Here is a 22,881-nt window from a genome sequence, read left to right as displayed (position 1 = left end):
GGGATGCTTGCTTACATAAGGCAAATGAATTGATATCGCATCACCAGAAATCTCTGTGGATTTCCAAAGTATCTGGGTTCCTAAAAAGAGGCAAGTGGAACTCTCTTAAGTTTTAACTTGAATTACACGCCCAAAGGCTTCTACGAAAACCATTAGCCTGTCACCACTACCTGGCTAACTTCATCCAAAACTCTCAACTAATCCCCCGCCTGCTCTAACCCGTTTATTTCATTCCTTCATTCAATCGTATTTATTGAGCGCTTACTGTGTGCAGAGCACTGTATTAAGTGCTTGGAAAATACCCAGAAAGAAAGGGCTGTAACTGAGATCAGTCAATTAATCAATTATATTTACTGAGGGCTTACACTGCGCAGAGCACTGTACTAAATGCTTGGGAGAGTATACTATAATGACAGAACGGAATATTCCCAGTCCATAATGCCTAAGCAGTTCTAATTAGTGCTTAGCCGTACAGGGAAGGCCAGAATGCCTATGTGTTCATAGATGTATGTGTGGATATGTGGCAGATTTATGGAAAGCAGCGTGGCTCAGTGGAAAGAGCCCAGGCTTGGGAGTCAGAGATCATGGCTTCGAATCCCTGCTCCGCCACTTGTCAGCTGTGGGACTGTGGGAAAGTCATTTCACTTCTCTGTGCCTCAGTTCCCTCATCTGGAAAATGGGGATGAAGACGGTGAGCCCCAGGTGGGACAACCTGATTACCCTGTATCTACCCCAGCGCTTAGAACAGTGCTCTGCACATAGTAAGTGCTTAACAAATACCAACATTATTATTATTAAATTTGGGTGGAGTGAGGGGTGCTCAGGAACAGATATGTGTAGACTATAAGCAAATTCCTTGTGGGTAGGGATTTTGTCTATAAACTCTTAGTACCCAAGCACTTAGTACAGTGTTCTGCACACAGGAGGTACTCAGTAAATACCACTGATGGCTTGACTGATTAGGAAAGCAGCGGGGCAGGGATCGTGTCTACCAACTCTGTTGTACTGTACTTTCCCAAGCTCTTAGTACAGTGCTCTGCACACAGTAGGGGCTCAATAAATACCAGTGATTAGGGAAGCAGTGTGGCCTAGTGAAACACTCCTGGGAATCTGAGGACCTGGGTTCTAATCCCTGCACTGCCACTTACCTGTCGGGGGACCTCAGACAATTCACCTAAAGTCTCTGTGCCTCAGTCCCCTCACCTGCAAAATGGGGGACCCAATACCTATTGTTCTTCTTACTAACGCTGTGAGCCCAATGTGAGACTTGATTATCTGTATCTACCTCACGGACTAAAATGGGCCTTGACACATAGCACTTAAATATTATTATTACTATTACTGTCACATCCATTCTCTCCCCAGCTTAGACTGTTGGTCCGTACGGGGCAGGCACTGTGTGATCTGATTATCTTGGATCTACACTGGTGCTCAGTATAGTGCTTGGCACACAGTAAGCGCTTAGCAAATGCCTCAATTATTATTGTGCGTGTGTGTAGGTTTTGCCAGGGCATTTCTATAGCAGCAGCATGCCATCTGCTTGGCTCCTCATGCAGCTGAAACCTCCTGCTGCTTCCAGAGTCCCGAGTCGGGCTGCCTGGATACCGAGGTGGGAATCCTCCTCCAGCTGGGAACGCTCCCTGCCCCAGACATATTCCTACAGACTCCAACAGCCTTCCCTTTAGTTCAGTCACTCTTCCGCTAGCCAAAGATCTCTGAGCACAGGGTGGACTCAGCCCTTAGGGGTAGCAGAGATCCCAGGCACAGCTCGTGGAGGGGGCTCCCTGGCGGTGAGAGGCAGGAAAGATACTGACTCAGTGCCTTCATTCGGCATTCCCATCCATCCATCCATCCATCCATCCATCCATCCATCCATCCAGGTTGCAGTAGGCAGGAGAAAGCCATAGCTCTCCTATCCCTTAGAGCATGATAGGTGTATGTGGTATTTTTTAAATCGTATTTGTTCAGCACTTACTATGTGCCAGGCACTGTAATAAGCGCTGGGTTAGATACAAACGAATCAAATTGGACACAGTCCGTGTCCCACGTGGAGCTCACAGTCTTCATCCCCTTTTTACAGATGAGGTAAATGGGGCCCAGAGAATTGAAGTGACCTGCCCCAAGTCACACAGAATAATAATAATAATAATAATGTTGGTATTTGTTAAGCGCTTACTATGTGCAGAGCACTGTTCTAAGCGCTGGGGTAGATACAGGGGAATCAGGTTGTCCCACGTGAGGCTCACAGTCTTAATCCCCATTTTACAGATGAGGGAACTGAGGCACAGAGAAGTTGAGTGACTTGCCCACAGTCACACAGCTGACAAGTGGCAGAGCCGGGAGTCGAACCCATGACCTCTGACTCCGAAGCCCAGGCTCTTTCCACTGAGCCACGCTGCTTCTCAGAAGACAAGTGGCGGAGCCAGGATTAGAACCCAGATCCTTCTGACTCCCAGGCCCGGACTCTAGCCCAAGACCTGGACGAGTGACGCCCACTCCTGCTATTTAGTCAATCAGAGACCAGGGAGCCACCCGAGAACTGTGCCAGCTTATCAGAAGCCTACACGGCAGCAGCCCAAAAATAATAATAATGTTGGTATTTGTTAAGCGCTTACTATGTGCAGAGCACTGTTCTAAGCGCTGGGGTACATACAGGGTAATCGGTTGTCCCACGTGAGGCTCACAGTTAATCCCCATTTTCCAGATGAGGTAACTGAGGCACAGAGAAGTGAAGTGACTTGCCCACAGTCACACAGCTGACAGGTGGCAGAGCCGGGAGTCGAACCCATGACCTCTGACTCCGAAGCCCGGGCTCTTTCCGCTGAGCCATGAATTCTACTTTGGCTTTAGATAGATTAGCTAGAGTAGATAAGAGAGAGGGCTGAGAGAAAGATGTCCCTTACCTGGAAGAGTTCTTTAAAGGAGGGGTGCACCATAGGATTGGGAACAAAAGGCAAGGCATAAAAAGGAAGAAACTCAGTGGTCTGGCTTAGGGCCGCTCCCTTCGTCTCCAGGAAGGTTTTAAAGTACGAAATCCTTTCATCGTATTCTGCTTTGTCCTGTGAAACACAATAAGCGAAAGGGCATCATTCACAAGACAGGTCTCTGAGATGATGGACAGTCACCGTGCTCTATGGAGAAGGGGCAATTAAATACCAAATTCAAATTCAATGGGTCAAAAACCCTGCCATTCATTTAGTACATTACTTGCCACTGGCCAATCCAGGGAACAGCCTTCCCACAGTCGGTCTGCATACTGAAATAGTGAATGCGTCACTCCCATATTTTAAAAAAGGTCGGCAAGGCAGAGGAATAAAGATAGGGAAATAACTATTCTGGAAAACCTACCTGTTGCCAGTTTACAATTTCTGCCAAGATCCTTTTAAAAGATGATAGAAAGAAAACACTTCTTAGTCAAACATGACATAGTCAAACATGACATATGAGTAAAAACTGCACACGGAGGAGCAAGTTCTTACATGGTCCTCATTAATAGCTACATGATAGAGGTCGCCCCAAAGTTTGGCATCCAAAGGAAAAAAAAACATTATGAATCCAAACTTGTTCTTCTGGCAAGTAGGCGGGACGTCTCAGGACCGATCAAATTTATTCTATAATGGTGTGTTTAGCAGAAAATGAGGCAGTTCAGGCACATAGTATAAATTAGATCCCAAGTCCCTGCTACCTAGTCTTCATTTAATCCAAAAAATGAGCTACTTTAAATAGTTTAACTCACGCTCTAGGGGCAAGTAGAATCTCAGAAGCCTTTCCTTCTCAGGAGTGAAGTCGAAACAGTGATTGACTGAACACAAGATGACGAAATTCCTTGATGAATACGAGATTCAAACTAGACAGAAATGAAAGGTCAACCTACGGGCTTTTCCAAGGAGTGCTTCAGGGGGAAAATGGCAAAGTGGATGTGAAGGTAGAATTCCAGTTTCTGGGCTTGCGGTTCATCATCTCGGAATGAAGAAGGGATGTGCTCCTCCCACAGATCGAAGAAGTCTCTCTGGGCCCCGATGTCAAATGCCGTTACCATGTTCCTCTGCAGGCGAGAAGACGATCCATTCAAATCCCAGGAAAGAGGGATGTACTGTTTGTACCACAGCTTTCAAAGTAACTTCTCACTGTGCTAGAAGATCTTATAACATACTTTTGCCTGGCAAAGGCAAACTCCTTCCAAGACGTAGCCCAACACACACACAGGTGAATCAAAATGTACAGAAAAGGCATAATATTGTCACCCTAGCTTCCATCGGAACATTATAGGGGTCAAGATGTAACATAAGCAGAGTCTGACAGGACATCGTGGAAAAAGCATTTTTAGAAATCAATCAATCAATGGTGTCGATTGAGTGCTTACGATGTGCAGAGCACTGTACTAAGCGCTTGGGTGAGTACAATACAAAAGAATTAGCGAGGCTTTTCCCTGCAGGTACAGAACAAAGGAAGAGCTCACCTTATGTTTCCAAAGCAGAAAGAATTCACAGATGAAAACCTGACCTAAACAAAGTGTTAGAACTCACACTCTCGGCTAAGAACAATTCTCTTTGAGTTTACTGTAATTCCTGAGCCTTCTCAACCTCTCACTTACTCCATTCTTCCAATCCAAGGCACTTCAGATAGTGGGAGTGTTTTTACCCTTTTGGAAGAATCGATGCCCTTCCCTTGAAATATCACCAGAAAATCTCCTTCAGGTTACATCTGGATCCTTGATCCACTTGTACCCGTTATATAACTGCCCGTTTCTCTCCCACCTCATCAGAGGTTTGTGACGGAGGGGCTAACTTTTCATTTGGAGGGCATTTTAATCAGAACTTTTAGAGAAGGCATCTGTTAAGTGCTTACTATGTGTCACGAACTATACTAAGCGCCAGGGTGGATACAAACAAATCGGATTGGATACGGTCCCTGTCTCAAGTGGGGCTCGCAGTCTTAATCCCCATTTCACAGATGAGATAACTAAGACACAGAGAAGCGAAGTGATTTGCCCAAGCTCACACAGCAGATAAGTGGCAGAGCCGGGATTAGAATCCATGACTTTCTGATTCCCAGTCCCGTGCTCTATCCACTACGCCATGGAGATGAGGAAGCGGGACAGGGCATGGGGCCCGCAGATAGATTTTGAAGAGCTAAATGGTGACCGGGAAAATCTGGAATTGTTTTAAGCTTCACTTGGGAAAGGAAGTTCAGAGGATTTATTGGAAGCTTGGGATGAGTTAGGCTGGGAATCTCCCAAAATTAGAGCATCATTGATATCTCTTGCTCCGCAAAATCAGTCAATAGTCAACCAATTATTGAGTGCTCACTGTGTGCAGAGCAATGAACTATGACTTTGGGAAAGTACAATATAATTAAATTGGTAGACACGTTCCCTGCCCACGGGGAACTTTCAGTGTAGAAATTCACATGGGTGATCGCTCCCACCAGTTCCATGGCGTTGGTGCACCTTCATTCATTCAATTGTATTTATTGAGTGCTCACTGCATGCAGAGCACTGTACTAAGCGCTTGGAAAGTTTTCATACTTTTTACAACTTCTTTTAATGTCATTATCTATGCTTCTATTTATCTATTTTGATGGTATTGTTGCCTGTCTACTTTAGAGAAGCAGCGTGGCTCAGTGGAAAGTGCACGGGCTTTGGAGTCAGGACTCATGAGTTCGAATCCCAGCTCTGCCACTTGTCAGCTGTGTGACTGTGGGCAAGTCACTTCACTTCTCTGTGCCTCAGTTCCCTCATCTGTAAAATGGGGATTAAGACTGTGAGCCCCACATGGGACAACCTGATTCCCCTGTGTCTACCCCAGCGCTTAGAACAGTGCTCGGCACATAGGAAGTGCTTAACAAATACCAATATTATTGTTCTGTGGCCCGTCTCCCCCTTCTAGACTGTGAGTCCGTTGTTGGGTAGGGACTGTCTCTATCTGTTGCCGAATTGTACTTTCCAAGCGCTCAGTACAGTGCTCTGCACACAGTAAGCACTCAATAAATATGATGGAATGAATGAATGAAAGTACAATTCAGCAACAAATGATGGGGCACCACACTCCGGCCAGGAGAGCCTTGGGCAACGTACAAGGGGATAATGGTGCACTTCTTTTATGGTATTTGTTAAGCATTCACTAGGTGCCAGGCACTGTTCTAAGCACTGGGGTTCACATGAGCTGATCAGATTGGACATGGTCCATATCCCACATAGGGCTTACACTCTTGAACCCCATTTAACGGATGGGATAACGGATGGGATAACGGATGGGATAACTGAGGTCCAAAGAAGTGAAGTGACTTGCCCAAGGTCACACAGCAGATAAGTGGCGAAGCTGATATTAGAACCCAGGTCTTTCTGACTCCCAGGCCCGTGCTCTAACCCCTAGGCCATGCTGGTTCTCTTAAAAGAAATAAAAAAAGAAATAAAAATTATCTTAAAAGAAATACCAATAAAAAAAAATAAGGTTCCTTCACTGTTTTGCACTTAACCAATTTTTAAAGAGGACCGAAAACATACAAAATCCACCCTCATCAGAGTCTCCCCTTTCACCTGGACTCTTTTTCAATAGGTCAAGAGGGTCAGCTACTCGGCTCAGAGGTAAGGGATACGTTACCTGGATAGTTAGTTTTTTGGAGTCTTGAGGAGAATCAGCTGTTTCAGGTAATGGTTTGCCTTTTATTTTGCATTCCTTTGTAAACGCTTTCAGCGTGTCTTCAAATTCAGCAAAGTCTAAATACTTGAAAAAGCCAAGAATTCAAGAAAACTTTACATCCATTTCAAACACAGAAGTAGCCATCTTACTGGCATGAGAGGACTGCATATATATTTGCATATATATTTATATATATATATATATATATATATATATATTTGAAGTTATGAGCAGTTACCATATCAGAACACTGTACCTCCAAAGGAAGGAAACACTTAACTATTATTACTCCCCTGTAAAGCAATTTGATGATGATGATGACAGCAGCGTAAGTGTCATAACAGTTTTTCTGGAGCAAGATTGGGCAACGAAGCTTGATCATTTATGACTTTTCAAAATCACTAGCTTACGGCAAGCTAAAATGATTATTAAAAGTGGACACGTCTCCTACTTCATAACGAGTTGATCACTTAAGAAGGGGGGGTGTGGGACTGTGAAAGGGAAGAGCTAGCAGAAACACTAACTCTCTTTAGTCCCAGGATACTGAGCCGTTCCTTGTCCAAACCTTAGAGCACCCGGAACTGGAGACGGCTGAAAGGAACCAGGATATCTGGCCGGACAACAGTCACCTTTGCCCAGAGATCAGGTAAAAATCAACTTCTTAGAATTTATCACAAGGACAGGACTTCCTGCTAACCATGGGAAAAACCAGAAAGCAATGCATAGTGAGGTGTTTACACATCACTTCATTCATCCTTTCAATCGTATTTATTGAGCGCTTACTGGCTGCAAAGCACGGTATTAAGTGCTTGGAAAGTACAATACAGCAACAAGTAGAAACAATCCCCACTCACAACGGGCTCAGTCCGAAAGGGAGGAGACAGGCATCAAAACAAGTAAAGAGACATCAACAGCATCAATATAAATAAATAGAATTATAGATATATACACATAAATATAAATAAATAGAATTATAAATGTGTACATATATACACAAGTGCTGTGGGGTGGGGGTAGAGCAAAGGGAATGAGTTGGGGCAATGGGGAGGGGAGGAGGAGCAGAGGAAAAGGGGGGCTTAATCTGGGAAGGCCTCCTGGAGGAGGTGAGCCTGTAGTAGGGCTTTGAAGGGGGGAAGTGTGATCACTTCCTATACATTTTGGATGTTGGTTATAAGGGCTCCTCCCTACTTTTCAAAAGCCTTCTAAAAACTACATCCTCCTAAAGGCATTCCCTGACTACTCTCTACCTCCTAGGTCAGAGCATCCCATCAACAACCCCTCAGCCCTTGGGTGGAGATCACATTATTTGTCCCTCTATTTTATTTATTTACAGCTTACTTTGGTTACCACGAGCATCTCTGTAATCCCCTTTGTTCCGATTGAGAGTGTGGCTTTATGTAACTGCTTCCCGCCCTTCCCCCCACCCCCGACCCCATGAGATTAGGGTAGAAACCAGGTCTTCTGGATTTTACTGTATATTTCCCGACTTCTAATATAAGGCTCTGCACACTGTAGCTACTCAAGAAATACTGATGAAGATGATAAAAAACATACTTATAAAAATAAAACTCTCGGTTATATTCCGAATTCCAATTCGGATTAGCGAAAGTGAGGAGGTTTTTAAATTGCATTGTTTGTGCTAATTGCTGCTTTGGGGGGACAAATTTAATATTACTATTGTCATTATCGATAATGTACTTACTTCGAGGCAATTTATTTTGACTACTCTGTAAATATTTATATCTCTCTCCAATGAGAATGTAAATTCCTTGTGGGCAGGGAACATATCACATCTTTTGTTTGTAATTTCCCAAGAGTTCAGTTCAATTCATTGTTCAAAGTGCTCAATAAATACATATTGATTGGTTGACATCATGTCTTTTGTTTGTAATTTCCCAAGAGTTCAGTTCAATTCATTGTTCAAAGGGAATACATATTGAATAAATACAATCAATAAATACAATAAATACATAATGATTGGCTGACGGACTGCACACAGAGCGCGTTCAGTAAGCTTTCACTACTACTATTACAATTATTCGTAGTGGAACTCTTGATGGTTTCTTGTCCTGGAGAGACTTTCAATCCTTTTCCCTCTTTAATCCGCCTTTCCACTTCAGAATTAATTCCCCTGGGCAAAGGCAAAGTTTATCTACTTTGATTTTAACACAGGGAGGATATAGTTTCATATCAGAAGCTCCCGTGCCTGGATCGGGAGCTTCTGACGGATCAATTTCCACGCTGTTGCAACGCCTAAGGAGCGGCAGAGAGGTTAGTGACAGAGCAGGCTCAGAGGAGGAGAGACCATGGAAGCCAAGACGAAGCCTGATTTTGTGGAATCGGTTCGCTCCCAACACGGCAATGGGGAGAGGCGGAGAACTCCCTCTTCCCACTAGATTTTGAGTCCAATATGGCAATATACTGTATAATAATTAAAAATAATAACTGTAGTACTTGTTAAGCACATACTATGTATAAAGAACAGTTCTAAGTGCTGGGGTAGATAGAAATTTATGAGGTTGACCACAGTCCTTGTCCCCCATGGGGCTCCGAATCTTAATCCCCATTTTACAGATGAAGTAACTGAGGCCAAGAGCATTATTATTATTATTATGGTATTTTTAAGCGCTTACTATGTGCCAAGCACCGTTACTGAAGCAATAATAATAATAATAATGATGGCATTTGTTAAGCACTTACTATGTGTGAAGCACTGTTCTAAGTGCTGGGTGGGGGGGAAGACAAGGTGATCAGGTTGAACCATGTGGGGCTCACAGTCTTAATCCCCATTTTACAGATGAGGTAACTGAGGCCCAGAGAAGTGTAGTGACTTGCCCAAAGTCACACGGCAGACAAGTGGCAAAGCCGGGATTAGAACCCAGGTCCTCTGACGCCCCGGCCCGAGCTCTATCCACTTTGCCACGCTGCTTCCTTCGGTGCTTGGCACACAGAAAGCACTTAGCAAATACCTCAATTATTACTGTTATTAGCCAGGTTCCTCTGGGCTGGCTATTCCAGTCACCTCTCCCACCATCCCAAGCCTCGGCCCGCAGCTGCTTCCAATCTGCTTCCTTCTCCCTCTCCCTGTTACTGTTCCCTGCTTTTGACTACTTAGAAATACGTTCCTGCATAAAATCAAAAATGATTCTTTCAAAAGTAAATGGTGTCTAAATGGTGTCCAAAATTGATCAACCTAAATTTTTTAAAAAGTGAATTATACTGGGTGAAAAGAGCACACAGTCAGGCAAACTGAGTACGACATGGAACAAAATTTACACCTCGTAAGGAAGTGAACCTTTCCAGAACTTGAACTCTTATACACATCATTACCGAGCACTGGATTTTCTATTAGTAAATGAGATGGAGTAGAATAGCTACAGCACCCTCTGTAGAAGCTCAGTAAGTATTAATAAAGCTCGACCTTGACTATTTCGTAAAAAGTAAAGTAAGCGGCACCCAATGTCTGCACTAAACAGAGAAACCTAATCCCAGCTCTGCCACTCGTGTGCCGTGTGACTTTGGGCAAATCATTTCACTTCTCTGGGCCTCAGCTCCCTCATCTGTAAATTGGAGATTAAGACTGTGAGCCCCAATTCATTCATTCTCACATTCAATCGTATTTACTGACAGCTTGCTGTGTGCAAGAACTGTACTAAGTACTTGGGAGAGTCCAATATAACAACACCCATTCCTGCCCACAGCGAGCTCACGGTCTAGCGGGGCGGGAGATATACAGATGTATATATATGTCTCAGTGGAAAGAGCAGGGGCTTAGGAGTCAGAGGTCATGGGTTCTAATCCCAGCTCCGCCACATGTCAGCTGTGTGATTTTGGGCAAGTCACTTCACTTCTCGGTGCCTCAGTTACCTTATCTGGAAAATGGGGATTAAGACTGAGTCTCACGTGGGACAACCTGATTACCTTCTATCTCCCCCAGCGCTTAGAACAGTGCTCGGCACATAGTAAGCGCTTAATAAATACCAACATTATTATTATGTCCTGTGGGGATGGGAGGGAGGATGAATGAAGGAGCAAGTAAGAGCGGCACAGAAGGGAGTGAGAGGAGAGGAGGACTTGGTCAGGGAAGGCTTCTTGAAGGAGATGTGTCTTCAACAAGACTTTGAAGTGACGGGGGAAGGTGTTCCAGGCCAGAGGTAGGATGTGGGCAAGAGGTCGGTGGCGAGATAGACGAGATGGAGGTACAGTGAGAGGGTTAGCATTAGAGGAATGAAGTGCGCGGGCTGGGTTGTAGTAAGAGAGCAGAGATGTGAGGCAGGAGGGGGAAAGGTGATTAAGTGCTTCATATTTATTGAGCGCTTACTGTGTGCAGAGCACCGTACTAAGCACTTGGGAAGTACAATTCGGCAACAGAGACAATCCCTACCCAACAACGGGCTCACAGTCTGTGAGATAGGGACTGTGTCCAACCCCAATTTGCTCGTGTCCATCCCAGTGCTTAGTACAATGCCTGGCCCATAGTAAGAGCTCAACGGACCCACAATTATTATTATTAGAAACCCAAAAGAAGCACTCATTCCGTACGTGCAGGCCTCAGCTCATCTGCAAACTGTTAGAGAAGGAGCGTGGCTCAGTGGAAAGAGTACTGGCTTGGGAGTCGGAGGGCATGGGTTCGAATCCCGGCTCTGCCACTTGTCAGCTGTGTGACTTGGGCAAGTCACAACTTCTCTGTGTCTCAGTTCCCTCATCTATAAAATGGGGATTAAGACTGTGAGCCTCACATGGGACAACCTGATTACCCTGTATCTACCCCAGCGCTTAGAACAGTGCTCTGCACATAGTAAGCGCTTAACAAATACCAACATTAATATAATTTTTATAGTCTATAAAATACCTACCTCTTTTACCAGCCCAAGTAATTCTGCTTCGTAGGCTAAAACGTCCCCCATCATGAAGCCTCGCCGACGTTTTTCATAGCAAAAAGACCTACAAGGCAAAAATTCATGACACAGTGATTTTATTTTAGCCATCTGTGAAATGTGAAAGGCTAAGGGTGAGGAGTGAAATCTACAAACTAACAGCCTGCTACATGTTCAATTGTCACCCACTTCTTCTGTCTCTGATTACTGTACAGTACTCGATCTTGCCAAAATCAGTAGAGTAAACTTCCAGTCATAATACCATGTGTTTGGAGCTATTATGTGTGGATGGAGGGAATTCTCTGAAAAGCTGAGGACAGTTCCTGTTTTATGTCCTGGGGCCAGGGCCTGGGGAGAGGAGAGATCCAGGGGATCCCAGGAATATCCTCAATCCTTTCTGACTGCAACTGGGCTTTTATGCGATTAAGGCAATGAGGAAAGTGGGGATTTGCTTTTTCTCCTACACCCCCTCCTTACAACAGAGGTGTACTCTACCATAACTCCAATTAAAAACAGAATTATAATAATAATTACAGTATTTGTTAAGCACTTATTATGTGCCAGGTACCATTCTAAGCGCTGGGGTAGATACAAGATAGTCAGGTTGGACACAATCCCTGCCCCACATAGGGCTCACAGTCTTAATCCCCATTTTACAGAGGGAACTGAGGCTCAGAGAACAATAATAATAATAATAATAATGATGGCATTTGTTAAGCACTTACTATCTCCCCGGATTATTCATTCATTCATTCAATAGTATTTATTGAGCGCTTACTATGTGCAGAGCACTGTACTAAGCGCTTGGAATGAACAAGTCGGCAACAGATAGAGACAGTCCCTGCCGTTTGACGGGCTTACGGTCTAATCGGGGGAGACGGACGGACGAGAACAATGGCAATAAATAGAGTCAAGGGGAAGAACATCTCGTAAAAACAATGGCAACTAAATAGAATCGAGGTGATGTACATTTCATTAACAAAATTAGACTGTAATTAGACTGTAAGCCCGTCAATGGACAGGGATTGTCTCTATCTGCTGCCGAATTGTACATTCCAAGCGCTTAGTACAGTGCTCTGCCATAGTAAGCGCTGAATAAATACTATTGAATGAATGAATTAATGAATGTGCAAAGCACTGTTCTAAGCGCTGGGGATGATACAAGGTGATCAGGTTGTCCTAAGTGGGGCTCGCAGTCTTAATCCCCATTTTACAGATGGGGTAACTGAGGCACAGAGAAGTTAAGTGACTTGCCCAAAGTCACACAACTGACAAGTGGCTGAGCCGGGATTTGAACCCATGACGTCTGTCTCCCAAGCCTGTGCTCTTTCCACTGAGCCACACTGTGAAATGACTTGCCTAGGGCCACTCAGAAGACAAGAGGCGGAGTTGGAATTAGAACCCATGAACTTCTGCGCCCGTTGTTGGATAGGGATTGTCTCTGTTGTCAAATTGTACTTTCCTAGGGCTCAGCACAGCGTTCTGCACACAGTAAGTGCTCAGTAAATATGAATGAATGAATGACATGTAGGCCTCTGCCCTGGCCTCGAAAACCACCTTAATTTTTTGGCCTTTGCAAATCTCACTCACCAACAGTAAAGCCAAAAGGTTAAACTACCTGCCAGTTCGGCCGATGCCACGAGAGATCACATCAAATCCACAGAAGCTGAGGAAGCTCAAGCCACGACATTGACAGAACCGCAGAAAGATGTTTGGCCGCAAAAATCAGTTAACACAATTGTGAAGAAATCTTGGAAAAAATGAAATGAAATTACAGACATGATAAATGTGTACTATCTCCCGGGAATTTCCAGTCACCCACCGGCTAGACAGAGCAAAATGTTCAACAATAGTATTGTGCTTCAAGGTCTTCTCCAACCTGGGGACTGTGTTAAGGAAATCCCACTCCATAAAACTCACTTGTTTTGGCTTTTTCTGACGCCGTGGCAGGCTGTGAACACAAAGCCTTATGCTGTTGGACAAACATTCCTTAATTCCAGGCCAAACAAGTAGTGAGAACATGTTAGGGCAGAACCGAATGCATTCGATTTGAAAAGAAAAATCATTACTCCACAGCAAGAAGCGATTTCAGAATTTTTCTGGCAAAGGAGGATCTAACAGTCAGGAACTAAGAATTTTTTTTAATTGCGTTTGTCAAAGTGCTTACTATGTGCTAGGCCCTGTACTAAGCGCTGGGGTAGGTATAAACTAATCAAATTGGACACAATCCATGTCCCACATGGGCTCGCAGAGTCAATCCCCATTTTACAGATAACTAAGGCGCAGAGAAGTTAAGTGATTTGCCCAAGGTCACACAGCAAATGAGTGGCGGAGCTGGGATCAGAATCAGGTTCTCTGACTCCCAGGCCCATGCTCTTTCCATTAGGCCATATTGCTTCTCTAGGGTATATCTAGGAATTATTTTGAGGTGAAAATATAAAGGAAAGCTCCACTTTTTCTCTCGTTTGGGATCTAGCAAAGGTTTTCAATGCCAAATTAACACAAGTCCACTCACTGTACGCTCAGTGTGGGCAGGGAACACGTCTATCAACTCTATCGTACTGAACTCTCCCAGGTGCTTAGTATAGGACTCTGCGCAAAGTAAATACCCAATAAATACCACTGAGTGAAATAAATTGGACTGGGCCTAAAAGACAGACAGTTGTTTGCAAGTTAGAATTTAAATGATAGAAAATATGACTTGGTAACACTGTTTACTGTAATCTTTGTAATCTGCAAAACTGAAAAGTAGATTTGATTAATCAACCACATAAAAGCAAATGTTTCAGAGGGTGACTGAGTCTATTCGAATGCATCACCCTTGAAGACTTAATTTGGGGAAATTTGGAAATTAAAAATACATGAAACAGTCAGTAAGTCAGCCAATTGTATTTATTGAGAGCTTACTGTGTCCAGAGCACTGTACTAAGTACTTGGAAAGCAGCATGGCCTAGTGGCAAGAGCACAGGCTTGGGAGTCAAAGGGCATGGGTTCTAATTCTGGTTCTGCCATTTGAGTGCTGTGTGATCTTGAGCAGGTCACTTCCACTTCTCTGTGCCTCAGTTACCTCATCTGTACAAGGAGGATTAAGACTGTGAGCCCCATGACGGACAGAGACTGTGTCCAACCTGATTACCTTGTATCTAGCCCAGTACTCAGAACAGGCTTGGCACGTAGTAAGTGCTTAACAATCATCATTTCTCTTATAATTATTATATAGTCCAATATAACAGTATAAACACATTCCATATCTACAACGAGCTTACAGTCTAGAGGGTGGAGACAGACATTTAGAGAGATAAATTACAGCTATGTACATAGGTGTGAAGCTGGGAGGGGGGATGAATAAAGGGATCAAGTTAGAGCGACACAGAAATGAATGAAAGAAGAAAAGAGGACTAGTCAGGGAAAACCTTGGATCTTCAATCTTCTCCCACTTCCTTATGCGTCATCCTGACTTGCTCCCTTCATTCATCCACCCTCCCATCCCCACAGCACATATGAACCTATATATAGCTGTAATATATTTAAGTTTATTAATGTCTGCCTCCCCCTCTAGTCTGGGAGCTCACTGCAGGCAGGGAATGCATCTGTTTGTTGTTAAATTGTACTTTCTAAAAGTGTTCACCACTGTGCTTTGCACAGAGTAAGCGCTCAATAAATATGATTGAATGAATGAACGAATAAGGCTTTGAAGTTGGGGAGGGTCGCTATCAGTCGGATATGAAGAGGGAGGGTGATCGAGGCCAGAGGCAGGATTTGGGTGAGAAGTCGGCGGTGAGACACACGAGATCGAGGTACAGTGAGAAGGTTGGCATTAGAGGAATAAAGGGGGTTGGTATTTGTTAAGCGCTTACTATGCGCAGAGCACTGTTCTAAGCACTGGGGGAGATACAGGGTCATCGGGTTGTCCCACGTGAGGCTCACAGTTAATCCCCATTTTACAGATGAGGTAACTGAGGCACAGAGAAGTTAAGTGACTTGCCCACGGTCACAGAGCTGACGAGTGGCAGAGGCAGGATTCGAACCCACGGGTGTGGGCTGGGTTGAAGTAGGAGAGTAGTGAGGCGAGGTCGGAGGGGGCAGGTTGAGCGAGTGCTTTAAAGCCAAGGGTAGGGAGTTTCTGCTTGATGCTAAGATGGATGGGCAACCACTGGAGGTTCTCGAGGAGTGGGGAAACACGGCCTGAACATTTCTGTAGAAAAATGATCCAAAGCAGCAGAAATATGGACTGGAATCTGGAGAGACAGAAGGCGGGGAGGTCAGCAAGACGGTTGATACGGTATTCAAGATGGGATCGGAGAGTAATAAGGATAATAGTAATTCTGGTGTTTGTTAAGCGATTACTATGTGCTAGGCACTGCACTAAGCACTGGGGTAGGTAGAGAAACAGTATGGCTCAGTGGAAAGAGCTCGGGCTTGGGAGTCAGAGGTCATGGGTTCAGATCCCAGTTCAGCCGCTTGTCAGCTGTGTGACTTTGGGCAAGTCACTTCACTTCTCTGGGCCTCAGTTACCTCATCTGGAAAATGGGGATTAATACTGTGAGCCCCATGTGGGGCAACCTGATCACCTTGCACCCTCCCCAGTGCTTAGAACAGTGCTTTACACATAGTAAGAGCTTAACAAATGCCATAATTATTATTATTATTATAAGAGATAATTGGGTTGGACACAGTCCCTGTTCCACACAGTGCAGATGTGATAAAATTAATACAGAATACTATTCATTCATTCAATAGTATTTATTGAGCGCTTACTATGTGCAGCGCACTGTACTAAGCGCTTGGAATGTACAATTGGGCAACAGATAGAGACAATCCCTGCCCTACTACTACTACTAATAATAATTATGGTATTTGTTAAGGGCTTACTATGTGCCAAGCACTGTTCTAAGCACTGGGAGAGATACAAGGTAATCAGGTTGTCCCACATGGGGGTCACTCTCTTAATCCCCATTTTACAGATGAGGAAACTGAGGCACGGAGAAGGGAAGTGTCTTCCCCAAGGTCACACAGCACTCAAGTGGCAGAGCCGGGATTGGAAGCCATGACCTACTGACTCCGGGCCCGTGCTGCACCCACTAGGCCACGCTGCGTCACGTGGTGGCATTTTGGATGGAGAGGAAAGGATGAATTTTAGCGATGCAGTGAAGATCAAACCGACAGGATTAAGTAATGGATTGAGTATGTGGGTTGAATGAGAGAGAGGAGTCAAGGATAACGCCAAGGTTACGGGCCGGTGAGACGGGAAGGACGGCGGTGCCAGCTACCGTGATGGGAAAGTCAGGGGAAGGGCAGGGTTTGGGTGGGAAGATAAGGAGTTCTGTTTTGGACATACTAAGTTTGAGGTGACTGGAAGACATCCAAGTAGAGATGTCTTGAAAGCAGGAGGAAATGCGAGACTGCAGAGAGGGAGAGAGGTCAGGGGCTGGAGAGGTAGATTTGGGAATCATCTGCACAGAGATAACAGTTGAAGCCATCGGAGCGAATGAGTTCTCCAAGGGAATGGGTGTAGATGGAGAATAGAAGGGGATCCAGAACTGAACTTCGAAGGAGCACCCCAGTTAGGGGTGGGAGGCAGAGGAGGAGCCCACGAAGGAAACTGAAAGCTTAAGAGGAGACCCAAGAGAGGACGGTGACAGCGAAGCCGATGTTGGATAACGTTTTCAGGAGAGGGGGAAGGTCGACAGTGTCGAAGGCGGCTGAAAGACCGAGGAGGATTAGGATGGAGTAGAGGCCGTTGGATCTGGCAAGGAGATCATCGGTGACTTTCGGGAGGGCGGTTTCCGGGTAATGAAGAGGACAGAAGCCAGCCTGGAGGGGGTCAAGGAGAGAATTGGAGGGGAGGGACTTGAGACGGCAGGTTGGCAGGTACAGACAACTCGCTCAAGGCTTCTGGAGAGGAATGGGAGGAGGAAGATGCACACAATAAGTGCCTAAAAGTGCTCAGCAAGGAAGCAGAGTGGCCTCTGGGTACTGCACGGGTTTGGGAGTCAGAGAAACCGAGTTCTAATCCCGCTCCGCCACACGTCTGCTGCGTGACCTTGGGCAGATCACTTCTTTGGGCCTCAGTTCTCTCGTCTGTAAAATGGGGATTAAGACCGTGAGCCCCGTGTAGAACAAGGACCGTGGAGTCATTACCTTATATCTACACCAGCACATAGTACAGTGTCTGGTACATCATAAGAGCTTTATAAATGCCATTAAAAAAATACCACTGATTAAGCAAGAGGTAAAACTTCAGAGGGGGCAGGATGACTATCAGACATCACTATTACTTCCATACCTGGGCTGCAACTAAAGTGCCCGATCATCAACCACCGACTGATGAAGCGAGAGGTAAAACTTTACAGGGGGCAGGATGACTACCAGGCATCACTATTATTTCCATACCTGTACTGCAACTAAAGTGCCCGATCGGGATGCTTTTAAGTAGATTTTCCTGGGGCTATTTATTTTTTCTTCAGGGCCAAGCTAAGCCCACCCCCCGACTGAGGTTTCGACCATTTAATACCATGGCCCAGCTGCAGCTCCAGAGTTCACGCGGACCCGGGAGGGGAACGAGGGAGGGGTTCGGAGGTCCTCCTGGAGAAATGCCCCGGGATGGGGCAAAATTGGGATATCTCCCCAAATGATGCCGGCAATGCCGTCCCATTTTACCGTGGCCCCGGTGAAATGTGTCCGCTATTCCTGAGTGCCCTCGGGGGCTGTTTTACCTGCAATGGCAAATTATCTTTCAACAGGCAGGAGTAACAAAACCTACCAAGGAGGGGAAGGAGGCAAAAACACATTTCCCTCAAAAACAACACAGCAGACACAAATGTTCTATCGACACACCGGTGATGTCACCTCTGCACTTCGATTTGCTCCTTTTATTCGGCCCTCCCGCAGCCCCATACCACATACCCGGAATTTATTCACAGAGAAGCAGTATGGCTTCGTGGATAGAGCATGGGCATGGGTTCTAATCCCGGCTCTGCCACTGCCTACTTGTTTTAGTGTCTGTCTCCCCGTTTTAGACTGTGAGCCCAGTGGGTAGGGACCAGCTCTGTTTGTTGCCGAATTGCATTTTCCAAGCGCTTAACAGAGTGCTCTGCACAAAGTACGCGCTCAATAAATATGATTGAATGAATGAATGACTGTTGTGGGACCTTGGGCCAGTCACTTCACTTCTCTGGGCCGCAATCCCTCATCTGGAAAATGGGGATTAAGACTGTGAGCCCCATGTGGAACAGGGGCGGTGTCCAACCTTGGATCCACCCCAGCGCTTAGAACACTGCCTGGTACATAGTAAGCGCTTAACAAATACCATCATTATTATTTATATTAACGTCTGTCTACCCCCCTAGACTGAACGTGTCTACCAACTATGTTATAATGTACTCTCCCAAGTGCTTAGTACAGTGTTCTGCACGCAGTAAGTACTCAAGAAATATGACACTGACTGAATCACAATAATAATGATATTCTTCCCAGTTGCCAAGTATTTAATGTGAGTTCAATTCAGCCCAGCACAAATAATAAAAAACAAACTAAATGAAATTCTCGAACCCGGCCCTGTAACCATCTACATGGGCTTGGGAGTGGGTCATGGGTTCTATTCTCAGCTCCGCCACTTGTCAGCTGCGTGACTCTGGGCAGGCCACTTCTCTGTGCCTCAGTTACCTCATCTGTAAAATGGGGATTAGGACCGCGAGCCCTACGTGGGACAACCTGATTACCTTCTATTCCCCCCAGGGCTTCGAACAGTGCTTGACACATAGTAAGCGCTTAACAGACACCGTTATTATTATTATTATTACTATTATCATTATTAAAGATTTATTTTCTAGGCTCTCCACCTAGTGGAAAGAGCACAGACCTGGGAGTCAAAGGAACTGTATTCTAACCCCGGATCTTCCACTTGCCTACTGTGTGACCTTAGGCGAGTCATTTCAAGTCTGTGTGCCTCGGTTTCTTCAATTGTAAAATGGGGAATCAATCCTCGTTCTCCCTCCTATTTACACTGTGAGCACCATGTGGGTCAGGGACTGGGTCCAACCTGATTAACTGATATCTACCCCAGCACACATAGAGAAGCAACGTGGCTCAGTGGAAAGAGCCTGGGCTTGGGAGTCAGAGGTCATGGGTTCGAATCCCAGCTCTGCCACTTGTCAGCTGTGCGACTGCGGGCAAGTCACTTCACTTCTCTGGGCCTCAGTTACCTCATCTGTAAAATGGGGATTAAGATTGTGAGCCTCACGTGGGACCACCTGATTACCATGTCTCCCCCAGCGCTTAGAAGAGTGCTCTGCACATAGTAAGCGCTTAACAAATACCAACATTATTATTATTATTATTCTCGGTGCCTCAGTTACCTCATCCGTAAAAGGGGGATTAAGACTGCACGCGGAAGAACTAGATTACCTTGTAATACCCCAGCGCTGAGAACATAGTAAGCGCTTAACAGATACCAACATTATTATTAACATTATTATTATAGTAAGCATTTAACAAACATAGTAATAATAATGTCAAAAGAAAAAAGGAGTCCCCCAAACAGAGAACTAAGAGATAAAGACAGGCTACCACGGGGGTTAACGCCATCGTGTTTTGACCGAAAGTGCAAGTCCAAACAGTTCTGACTGAAATTTCCAGGATGGGGAAGGAAAGCTTGGATCATCATGAGGCAAGCCTCTGAGGTCAGAGGAACAGATCGGGACATAAAGCTCCCTCCTGGGCAATCAACGGCACAGCAGCTACGTGACCTGAAACTCCTGAGGAAAGGAGCCAAACAGATGGCATTTAGGGGGAACTAAAACTCTCTCCAGGCACGTATCCCTCTCTCCTGTGGATGCTCGGGGCTATTTATGAGGCGTGGGGGGGCCCGTTTATTTTTCGGACCGGGAATTCTTGAACCGGTGGCCGTTTCGCCCCCGGTGAGATTTACCAGCACCGGAGGGATGCTGGGGGGTGAGGCGGGCCCCAGGGAGTTGAGACGGCAGCGAGGGATGACCTAACACCTTCCTGGGCCAGGCGGATGCCCAGTATTGTACTCTCCCAAGAGCTTAGTATATATATATATATATATTCATTCATTCATTCATTCAATTGTATTTATTGAGTGCTTACTATATGCAGAGCACTGAACTAAGCGCTTGGAATGTACAGATCGGTAACAGATAGAGTCAGTCCCTGCCCTTTGACGGGTTTACAATCTAATCGGGGGAGATGGACAGACAAGAACAATAGCAATAAATAGAATCAAGATAAATAGAATAAAGATATATATATGTTGGCATTTGTTAAGCGCTTGCTATGTGCAGAGCACTGTTCTAAGCGCTGGGGGAGATACAGGGTCATCAGGTTGTCCCACGTGAGGCTCACAGTTAATCCCCATTTTACAGATTAGGTAACTGAGGCACAGAGCCAGAGGCCCGGTTTCAGCCTGCCTCGAGCCTGGTGCCCCATAGATGGTCAGTAAGTGCTTAACAAATACCATCATTATTAGAGAAGGAGCGTGGCTTAATGGAAAGAGCCCGGGCTTGGGAGTCAGAGGACATGGGTTCTAATCCTGGCTCTGCCACTTTGCTGTGTGACTGTGGGCAAGTCACTTCACTTCTCAGTGACTCAGTGACCCCATCTGTAAAATGGGGATGAAGACTGGGAGCCTCACGTGGGACAACCTGAATAGCTTGTATCTACCCCAGCACTTAGAACAGTGCTTGGCACATAATAAGAGCTTAATAAATACCACTATTATTATTATTAGAACCTTCTGGCCCCTAGGTCCATGCTCTAACCACTAAGTCACGCTGCTGCTCAATATAATAATAATAGTATCTGTTAAGCGCTTACTATGTACCAGGCACTGTTCTAAGCGCTGGGGTAGATACAAGACACAGTCCCCGTCCCACATGGGGCTCACAGTCTTCATCCCCACTTTACAGATTAGGGAACTGAGGCACAGAGAACTGAAGTGACTTGCCCAAGATAACACAGCAGAAAAGAAAAGCGCTTAACAAATACCAACATTATTATTGTGGCACCAGACAACATGCACCCCCTCGCTCTGTCTCGCCCAGTACCAGGACCAGGCCCCTTCTCGGACACGAGAGCGAGAGTTTCCGGAGCGCAGCTGGGTAGAACAGTGCTCTGCACACAGTAAGCGCTTAACAGATACCAGCATTATTATTATTATTAGTGGAAAGAGCCTGGGCTTGGGAGTCAGAGGACATGGGTTCTAATCCTGGCTCTGCCACTTGTCTGCTGGGTGACCTTGGGCAAGTCATATCACTTCTGTTGGTATTTGTTAATGTTGGTATTTAAGCGCTCACTATGTGCAGCGCACTGTTCTAAGCGCTGGGGTAGATACAAGGTAATCAGGTTGTCCCACGTGAGGCTCCCAGTTTTCATCCCCATTTTACAGATGGGGTAACTGAGGCCCAAAGAAGTGAAGTGACTTGCCCACAATCACACAGCTGATGAGTGGCGGAGCTGAGATTCGAACCCATGACCTCTGACTCCCCAGCCCGGGCTCTTTCCACTGCACCACGCTGCTTCTCTGATAATAATAATAATAATAATGACATTTAAGCGTTACTATGTGTAAAGCACTGTTGTAAGCGCTGGGGAGGATATTCATTCATTCACTCAATAGTATTTATTGGGCGCTTACTATGTGCAGAGCACTGTACTAAGCGCTTGGAATGGACAAATCGGGATACAGGGTCATCAGGCTGTCCCACGTGGGGCTCCCAGTCTTCATCCCCATTTTACAGTTGAGGGAACTGCGGCCCAGTGAACTGACTTGCCCAAAGTCACACAGCTGACGGGTGGCAGGGCTGGGATTCGAACCCATGACCCCTGAGTTCCCCAGCCCGGGTTTTTGGCCACTGAGCCACGCTCAGTTCCCCTCGACGAGGGGCTGTGAGGGGAAGGTGACAGTGGGGATGGGGCAGGAAGGGGAGCAGGAGACATCAGCCAAGGAGCAAAGGAGTCTGGGAAAAAGGGAGCCAGAGGGGGCGGCTGGGGAGAAGGAAGGAAGGGAGGGAGGAGAAGGGTGAAAGAGGAAGGGTGTGCGACCTTCTCCATTCACTTACCGGTGCCGCTGCTGGCGGAGGAGTCCCGACCCTCGGCGTCCCCGACCCCCCGCCACCCCCAGGCCCGAGGCCCAGGCCCGCCCCGACGCCTCGCCAAGGCCCGGGGCCTGCCGCTCCGCCGTCACCCGGGCAACCAGGCCGCCGCCGCCCCGCAGCCAATCCCGGGCCGCCGTGGGCGTCACGTGGGCCGGCGGCGGCCAATCGTAAAAGGCGAGGCCCGGAGGGGCCCGAGGAGGAGGAGGAGGAGGACTAGGCCCGACGTGGGTGGGCCGCGGAGGCGGG

At 46.1% G+C, this 22,881-nt stretch overlaps 1 protein-coding gene across 5 annotated transcripts in view; it reads right to left on the bottom strand.

Moving 5' to 3' along the window:
* The window catches only part of ARMC9 (armadillo repeat containing 9), a 194,448-nt gene extending 171,767 nt beyond the window's left edge, over positions 1 to 22,681 (bottom strand). For 3 of the 5 annotated variants that reach the window (XM_029065519.2, XM_029065493.2, XM_029065511.2), the window contains exons 1-6: positions 22,600 to 22,681; positions 13,137 to 13,268; positions 11,498 to 11,585; positions 6,603 to 6,725; positions 3,875 to 4,045; positions 2,904 to 3,059 (exon numbers count right to left, since the gene is read on the bottom strand). In XM_029065519.2, the coding sequence (XP_028921352.1) occupies positions 2,904 to 3,059; positions 3,875 to 4,045; positions 6,603 to 6,725; positions 11,498 to 11,551 (504 nt within the window). In that variant the 5' untranslated portion in view covers positions 11,552 to 11,585; positions 13,137 to 13,268; positions 22,600 to 22,681. Of the gene's footprint in view, positions 1 to 2,903; positions 3,060 to 3,736; positions 3,833 to 3,874; positions 4,046 to 6,602; positions 6,726 to 11,497; positions 11,586 to 13,136; positions 13,269 to 22,599 lie in introns of those variants that run through there. The other 2 variants (XM_029065501.2, XM_029065524.2) reach the window with 2 other exon arrangements.
* Between the last annotated feature and the right edge of the window lie 200 nt (positions 22,682 to 22,881).

This window comes from Ornithorhynchus anatinus, chromosome 1, assembly GCF_004115215.2.
Source record: "Ornithorhynchus anatinus isolate Pmale09 chromosome 1, mOrnAna1.pri.v4, whole genome shotgun sequence".
Classification (NCBI taxonomy): Eukaryota; Metazoa; Chordata; class Mammalia; order Monotremata; family Ornithorhynchidae; genus Ornithorhynchus; species Ornithorhynchus anatinus.
This window is presented reverse-complemented; position numbering and strand designations above follow the sequence as displayed.